The sequence below is a fragment of the Orycteropus afer genome, unplaced genomic scaffold, assembly GCF_000298275.1.
Source record: "Orycteropus afer afer isolate SDZICR_OR568_19922 unplaced genomic scaffold, OryAfe1.0 scaffold00116, whole genome shotgun sequence".
Taxonomy (NCBI): domain Eukaryota; kingdom Metazoa; phylum Chordata; class Mammalia; order Tubulidentata; family Orycteropodidae; genus Orycteropus; species Orycteropus afer.
Genome location: NW_006921703.1, coordinates 7,569,855 through 7,578,932, shown reverse-complemented (window position 1 = coordinate 7,578,932; position 9,078 = coordinate 7,569,855). Strand labels below are relative to the sequence as shown.

The following is a 9,078-nucleotide window of genomic DNA, read 5'->3' as shown; positions in this document are numbered from 1 at the left end:
GAACACTGTTAAATTGGTAGAGATAAGTATTGATTTGGGTGAAGGGAAGGGCAATATACCAAATGTGAGTAATCAACATGGTGGCATTGAGGAAGAGGAAGACAGAGAGAGGTGCATGGGAGGTACAGACAACAAAGATGGACCCTTTTGCACATATAGTAGTGCATTGTCAGTGACAGCAAACATGGGTATAAGGGTGGATAGATAGGCAGACAGGCTGAACTATTAGGTATGTCTGTAGCAGGGAGTGTACCCAAAGTGTATAGGGTTGGCAGACAATGGTCCTGTAAGTGTATTTGTATGAATTCCCAGTTGTGTAATAGAGCTGACAAGGGGCAAGGTTGTAGTCACTTCTTGGTCACAGCTAGCTACACAGAGGGACTGAGTAGTTTAACTGCTTGGCTTGGGACCATAGTCGTAGGGGACATCAAGCTCAATTGGCATAACATACTACACAAACCATTGTTCTACCTCCTACTTCGGCAAGTAGCGACTTGGATCTTAAAAGCTTGCAAGCAGTCATTTTAATTCTAGATGCAATGATGGGTCTCATTGTCCAGAGCAAAGAGGAATGAAGAAAATCAAAGATTCATGGAAACAATTAATCCTGGTGACTGGTATACCATGCATTCTGCAGCCTATATGACTATGACACCAGAAGAACCAGATGGTGCCTGGCTACCACTGTCAACTACTCAGAGGTGCATCTATGTAGGAGATCCTGGATAGAGAGGGAGAACAATGTGCAACAAAATCCAAAATCATTTGGGGAAGAAAAAAAGGGGGGAGGGGACCAGGTTTGCTGGTCTAATAGAGCTTGGTGGAACCACTGAGACTATGGCCCCTAGCTGCCCATCAGGTCTGGAATTGAACCCACACCTGTGGCTTCCAGCCAAACAAAAGACAGGCATAGGAGTTGAACATCTACCTGAGGTAGATACACTCCTTGGAGAGAATAATCATGGGAGAAAGAAGGGATGTTTATGGACAGGAAGGCAGCACAGGGGGCAGGAGTGCATGAAGGGATGGACACAGATGAGAGGTAACTATCGAGAGGAAGTGGGAGGGAGGTGTTGCATTGTGGTAAATTGTAATCAATGTCATGAGACAAAGTATGTGAACAAAGTATATGGAAAGTGATTTTGTCTGTAAATTTTCACCCAAATCACAATTTTAAAAATAAATAAATAAATAAAAGCTAAATTACACTAAATGTCCTCTTTTTGCCATTGAGTCAATTGTGACTCATAGCAATGTTATGGATGCTACAGGAATTAAGTAGCAAACAAATGATATAGATGAAAGACCCGGGTGAAAAGAGTGAATCAAAGTAGCCATAAAAGCCTCTGAATAGAAAATACTACATGAGGAGAAGGAAAAATAGCATGTTCAAAATTTCAAGGAGAAAATTTGTTGGATCTGATCCAAGGAATAAGTACTTTGAGCTAGTTACTACTAAGGATCTGTCAGAGGAACAATATGAAAAAAGGAATGATGAAATATTTTATTACAATCTTTAAATGATCTGTAAAAAAGTTCTTCAACTTTTGTAACTAAACATCCCTTGCCCCTACGTGTTTTCAACTCAATACAATCAAGCAACTACTAATGAGACCTAGAGAAGTTTAGGTCTCAGATATTTGGAGGACATTTAATATAAATTATACAATAGATTGATACCCTACTAAGCTAGGAAACGTGTGTAGCCTTTATTCAAATGAGAAAAAAAGAAAAGAGTCTTGCACTAGCTGACACAAAATTCTCCGAGATACAGATCAGATTACAGAGGGCTTTGAATGCAAGATAAAGTATGAGACTGTTTCTAACATTTTAATACTGGTGTTAATATTGTAGTAGTGCCATATATGATAAACAGGATATAGAGAGTATAGACTACCTAAATCCTCCTACCAGATCCTCAAGTTTCACCTAGAGAAAATGACATCTCTTACTCTTATAAAGTGACAGTCTTTGATACTAATGACATTTACAATTAATGAGAGTTCTGGTGGTGCAATGGTTTAGCAATCAACTGCAAATCAAAAGGTAGGCAGTTTGAACCCAACAACAGCTTAGCAAGAGAAAAGAACTGACACTAAGCTCCCCTAAGAATTATAGCTTAGAAAATCTTAAAGGGTGTTCTACTCTGTCATACAGCATCCCTATGAGTCAGAATCAACTTGACACCATACAAAAGTACTTGTCTCTGAGTGATATATGTTAGTAAATATCTACTAGCATCCAACTTCTAGCTGAAAGTTTAACAACTGAAACTCACCCAGAGGGGCAGTGGGAGACAGACCTGATGATCAGCTTCCAAAAGGTCACACCCTTGACAGGCCAAGGGAGCAGCTCTACCCTGCACAGATGGTGTTACCATGAATTGGTCTTAAATCAACCGCAACTAACATGTTTACTTCAGAGCAATCGTCTAGTGATCCATAGTCATATCTGTGTTAATTGGGCAATATTAAAAAGTCCTTGGGGATCAGTGCGTGAGATCATGGATACAGTGGGAGAAAAATGTGGAACAAAATACAAAATCATAAAAAGGACAAGGCTTACTGGTCTGATAGAGACTGGTGAAACTCCCAAGACGATGGCCCCTAATCACCCTTCAGGCATATAATTGAATTCACTCCCATGGCTTCCATCAAGACAATAGGTAGGCATATAAGGTAAACATTTACACTAGGTAGGTACACTCCTTAGGACAACCAATCAGGGGAGATCCCTGGATTTGCACAGGGAGATAGCTCAGGGGGCAGGGACGCATATGAAAGAAGGACACAGGGACGAGGTCACTACAGGGAGGAAGTGGTAAGAGAGCTGTTACATTATGAGCATTGTGGTCAATGCTATGAAACAAAATGTGTATGAACTGTTATACTGCTGTATAGAAAATGAATTTGATCTGCAAACTTTCACCCAAGTCAAGATTTAAAAAAAAATAAAATAAATAAAGTCATTAGAAGTATTGACTCTTGTGATTGATCCCAAAATCTTCTTTTAGGTAATGTGCTGAAAATATCAACACACTGGCTAGGAAAACTTTAGGGAGTAAATATATGCTTCTTTACACATATATCTGTGATATGCAGATGAAACTACCTTTCTTGTTGAAAGTGAAAAAGATTTGAAAGACTTAGCAATGAAGATCAAACCCTACAGCCTTCAATATGGATTACATCTCAATATAAAGAAAACAAAAATCCTCATAATTGGACCAATAAGCAACATCATGATAATCAGAAAAGATTGTAGTCAATGATTTCATTTTGTTTGGATCCACAATCAACATCCAAAAATCAGCAGTCAAGAAATCAAATGAGATATTGCATTGGGCAAATCTGTTGCAAAAGACCTCTTTAACGTGTTGAAAAGCAAAGTTGACATTTTGAGACCTCTGCTGTGCCTGATCTGAGCCATGATGATTTCAATCACCTCATACACAAGCAAAAGCTGAACAATTAATAAAATTGAAGAGGAATCGGTATCTTTAGATTATTGTGTTGGCAAAGAATATTGAATATACCATGGACAGTCAGAAGAATGAAAAGTCTGCCTTGGAAGAAGTACAGCTGGAATGTTCCTTAGAAATATTTTGAGCTTCAGGAGGGACATCTTGCTGGGTAAAGTAGAAATCAAAACCAAAGTCAATGCTGTCAAATCTATCCCTACTAATAGCGATCCTTCCATCGCTTTCCAAGGAGTTATCTCTATGGATGTAGACTGCCCAACCTGCCTTCCGAGGAGTGGTTGGTGGGTTTGAATCACCACCCTTCTGGTTAGCAGTCAAATGCCTTAGGCACTATGCCATCAGAGCTCCTCTGATTGGAAAAGTAGAGGGTGAGAAAAAAGAAGACCCTCAATAAAATGGATTTACACAGTGGCTGTGGCAATGGGCTCAAGAATGGCAATGATTGTGAGAATACAAGACTGGCCAATGTTTCATTCTGTTGCACACAGCATCACTATGAGTCAAAACCAACTTGATGGCACCTGTCTTAGGCTAGGTTCTCTAGAGAAGGAAAAACATAAAGATTAGAGAGAAAAAGAGAGAGACAGACAAAGAAAGAGACAGAGAGAGATTTATCATAGGGAAATGGCTCACACAGTTGTAGCGTCTGGTAAGTCCCAAGTTTGTTGAGTCAATCATCAACCTGGAGGCTTTTCCTGATTTATGCAGCTGCAGGGGCTAATGAACCCAAGATTGGCAGGTATAAGGCAGGGTCCAGATTCAACAGAAAATTCCAGAATTTTCCATAACAAAAAGAAAAAAACAAACTCTGCTGTCAAGTCAGATCTGACTCATAGCGACCCCCTCCTTGGGTTTCCAAGGTGGTATCATGACAGAAGTAGATTGCCCAACCTTCCTTCCGAGAAGTGGCTGCTGGGTTTGAACTGCCAGGCTTCTGGTTAGCAGTCAAGTGTGTTAGGCATTAGGCCACCAGAGCTCCAGGACATCTAAATATATATTTTGGAAGCAGGCTACCTGCCTGAGGAAACTCCCTTGCAACTGATTGCTGCTCAAAGCATATCCTATCATGGAGGTGACTACCTTACATCAGACTCATTGTGGGAAAAACTATGTCTAGTGCACAGATACTCAAAATCATAATCTAGCCAAGACACACACAGTACCTAACAACAACAAGATCTACACATGTATATAACCAAAAAACAAACCTGCTCCCATTGAGTTGATTCCAACTCACATATATGTATAAATACATAAAACAACATTCTCATGAATTAGATATAAAGATATTTGTCATAAATTAAATGAACTCTGTAGATGATTTTGTAAAACACTATGTTGCTACTAGAAATGAAGGAGCAAATATTTTGAGTCATTCTTTCTCCAGTCTGAGAAAATTCTTGAGGAATTATATTTTGCTATAACAAGCATAACTAGGCTTAAAATCCATATTCTATACTTCATAAAAATATAACTTTCTCAAAAAAAAAAAAAAAAAAACCACAAAGGCCTAAGTCTTCTTTCTCTCACTTGCAGTATCATTTCAGCATATGGTTTGTCAAAAAGCACTCAAATCTAATATTCCAAAACCTCAAAAAGCAAGTAGATTTTATTGAATGATTTTTTCTTTTTGGCTTTTGAGATGCTGAAAAAAGTAATTATACCACATATCGCTCAAGAAATCTACTGATCTTTTATAAGGTGTCTGTACTGATACTTAGTAGTTAATTGTGGATGCAAATGGTTAAGCACTCGGCTACCAACCAAAAGCTTGGCAGTTCAAACTCAACCAGAGGCACTTGGGAAGAAAGGTCTGATGATCTACTTCCAAAAGGACACAGCCTTGAAAACCTTTAGGGAGCAAATATATGCTTCTATAGAGATATAGAATATATATGGAGCACAGTTCTACTCTGAAACACATGATGTGACCATGAATTGATTCAGATCAACTCACGGCAATTGGTAATACTGATACTTTATCCACATCTTTTTCCTAGTGTCCAACTAGTCATCTTTTCCAAATCTCTTTTCCATTCCTTTTAAATTTGAGCCTGCCTGTTACTCCTTGACACTCTTCAAGCGTTTTTTTCTTCTCTTTGCCCCATTGGATAATCCTTACGGAGAGTTCTGTTGCTCTATTTTATTAAAATCAATTTTCCTCTTTGCTATATTTACAATTCTCAGATCCACACATGACAAAATCAGCGTAACACAGAAAACAAAGACTCTCCTCAAGAAACTGGAAGAAGAAAAAACTGGGAATACTTAAACATTTTTAAATTCTCATACATATAAATGTATTAGGGAAAATGTTGCTCAAGGGTCTTCAATGCACACATTTTTTTCCTAGGTAATGTTCAATTAGATGTTCCATGGGAATACAAGGAGCTCTGGTAGCATAGTGCCTAAGGCATTTGACTGCTAACCAGAACGCTGGCAGTTCAAACTCACCAGCCACTCCTCAGAGTAGTTGGGTAAATCTACTTCCGTAGTGATACCGCCTCAGAAATCCGAGGAGGGGTCACTATGAGTCAGGTTTGACTCAACAGCAGTGCATATGGGAATATAATAATTCTTCCAAATTTGTAAGTTTTAATGCAGCATTAAGACTAAACTTGAATTGAAAAATCACCTATGCACTAGAAATCATTGATGTAGCAAAACCTTGGAATTTAGATATTTTATACCAGGAAAAAACATGATTTTTCATTAATGCAACTTCTTATTTTGCACTTTTAATGTTATTTTCATTGTTGTTGTTGTTGTTTGCTGTTGAGTCAGACTTGACTCATAGTGACCCCTCCTTGGGTTTCCAAGGTGGTATTAATATGGAAATAGATTGCTCAACCTTCCTTCTGAAGAGTGGCTGGTGGGTTTGAACCATCAGCCTTCTGGTTAGTAGTCAAGTGCCTAAGGCACTATGCTACCAGTTATTTTCACTATCCTGGCATTAAAATTTTGATAACTGAAAATATTAAACTAATTGCAGTCTTACCATTGTAGTTTCTTGAATAGATCCAAAACTGTTAATAAAAATGTTGACTACAACATCAACTGGAATGCCTAAAAATAAAAATTTAAGAATATATTTAGCAGCTGTAAAGAATATGGTCAAAATCAGCATATGCCCATGATTTATGCACTTAATTTGATATTTTTTCAATATCCACATAGGATGTAAAATTGTAAATCTATGGTCTCAGTATGCTATGTTTATATTTTCTATTGACTTGTAGTTCTTAGTTAGGATAATAATACATATCAAAAATAAATTGTTGCTTTTTATGCTATTTTTCTATTCAAACACATTTATTCCTTAAATTGTAGATACTTTGGAAATGATATATTTATCTTTTGAAAAATATTAAACTGTGCTGATGCATTTACTTATTTCAAGGTTGGGCATTCCTACTTCTGTAGTGATACTGCCTCGGAAACCCAAGGAGGGGTCGCTATGAGTCAGGGCCGACTCGATGGCAAACGACAACAACAACAACTTTTAAGAAAGTTTACCTTTAAATAAGTTATTCTTTAAAAAGAAATAAGTTTTAAAAATATGATGGGGGCATTTTTCTAATCACACTTCAAATTCTTACTTTCTTGGTAAAGCTGTGTTCAATAAATTTAACTTAACATTACTCTAGGCCACTATATTTTAATTTTTAATTCATGGAAATTCAAAGTTAATCGAATATGTAACCAGATCATTATATAGGTTTTTCCCTGACCTATTTGAACATAATTTGAAAGTTCAGGGAGTGAGAGCTAATATATAAGGTTGCAAATTTCTATCTTTCTTTCTTTAATTCATTGTGGGCTGCTGGTTGGGGCAACAAAGGGAAAAATGTGAAGTTAGCCTTTTAGCCACATAACCACTGACTGATGAAAAACAGGTGGTGAATCAATATAGGGTAGACATGTGACAACCCAGACGATGGCTGTTGTTGAAAGTAACTGAATAGGTTCTGGTAATGAACAAAAACCCCTGTTTTTACAACATAGTTGTATAACTTTAGTTGACTAGAAGCAGCTGCAGACCATTTTTTTTTTTCTGTAAAGGAAAAAAACAAAAACTCAAGCCTGTTAATCTGATATACATTAATACCTGTCTTTTAACCATGCAACAGGGATTACAGTTTTACAGAGGAAAGTTTTCAGATAGCCTTTCCTAACTCATCAAGAAGGAAAAAGAAAAAAAAAAAAAAAGGTCTATTCAATCAGCTCATGACTTTTATTTTATTGCAAATATGGTTTTTGTTCTTGAAAGTATGATAAATGGTAATATTTCTTTGAAGCAGAGGCAATTTACATTGTAGAAAACATGGTTGCTTTTATTAGAAAGTTCACATGTTTGTAAAAACCGTATGGCTGTCTTTATTCAGCAAGAGAGTACAGGGAAATTTTTATCAATGTGTAATGCTAACACAAAGTAAAAAAGAATCTAAGGATATATCACAACTGTACTTCACACCTAAATGAGTAAATGGTACTTTGTCTACAAATTATAACTTTTGTGTCTGTGAACGAAAGCCAGATCTGTATCAAAGCCTACATTCCAAACCACTAAACTTAAGAATTCTCAGTACCAAGAATACTCATTACAGAGGTTAGCCTTTTAATTCACAGTAAATCCTTTCAGTTTTTAAACTGGGAACCATATAAATCTGTTAGACTCAATATTTTAGGTATTAAATTGCTCTGAACTGAAGAATATTACAATATCATTACAACATCAATCTGAAATGTTACTTCTCACCCTTTTTATTTGTATCACCAAGAAATTATCTTATACAGATACAATTAATTTTAAAATTTCAAGGAATGAAGATATTTGAGGGACAAAAGAAAAACAAACCTTTGAAATTTGGTCTTATCCTAGGGTCATAACTGACCAATAGTCGATTCAAGATATTGCTAGTGGAGTTGGCTGGTACTCGTGCAAGGTCCTCTGCTGACTGTTGGCTATAAGAGAAAAGAAACACTTGGTAAATATTTAGAAAAAAGAATGAGTGCTTTTCAGTGTAGGAAAAGGCTACGTGTTTTCAGGCAAATTCACAACTTTAAGATGTCTTTTCCAAATAGAATTATATGAGAAATAGTAGAACTTGTCAGAAGCCCAACCGATAGTTATCATAAAAAATCAAAACAACAAAAAAATAGATTTTGGAACTTGATTTTACCAAATGTATGAACACCACCCTACCTACTCAACATTGCTGTGTTGTAAGGTGCTATAAAGTCAGCCTCAAATTACAGGAACCTACGTACAACAGAACGAAACACTGACTGGTTCTGTGGCAACCTCACATTCCTTGCTATGCTAAAGCCCATTGTTGCAACCACTGTGTCAGTCCATCTTGTTGAGAGTCTTTGCCTTTTTCACTGACCCTCTACTTTACCAAATATAATATCCTTCTACAGAGGATATCCTTCTGATAAGACAAAAGTAAGTTAGATGGAGTCTGGCCATTCTAACTTCTAAGGAGTATTCGAGCTACACAACGTCCTGGCCAGAATTGTTCGTTCCTATGGCAGTCCAAAAGAGCTCTGGTAGAGTAGTGCCTAAGGCATTTGGCTGATAACCAGAAGGCTGG

The 9,078-nt window shown here is 37.0% G+C and overlaps 1 protein-coding gene across 1 annotated transcript in view; it reads right to left on the bottom strand.

Moving 5' to 3' along the window:
• The window catches only part of GLRB (glycine receptor beta), a 171,690-nt gene that overhangs the window by 98,776 nt on the left and 63,836 nt on the right, over positions 1-9,078 (bottom strand). Inside the window, exons 2-3 of the mRNA XM_007943980.2 lie at positions 8,340-8,446; positions 6,480-6,547 (exon numbers count right to left, since the gene is read on the bottom strand). Of these exons, the coding sequence (XP_007942171.1) occupies positions 6,480-6,547; positions 8,340-8,446 (175 nt within the window). The remainder of the gene's footprint in view (positions 1-6,479; positions 6,548-8,339; positions 8,447-9,078) is intronic.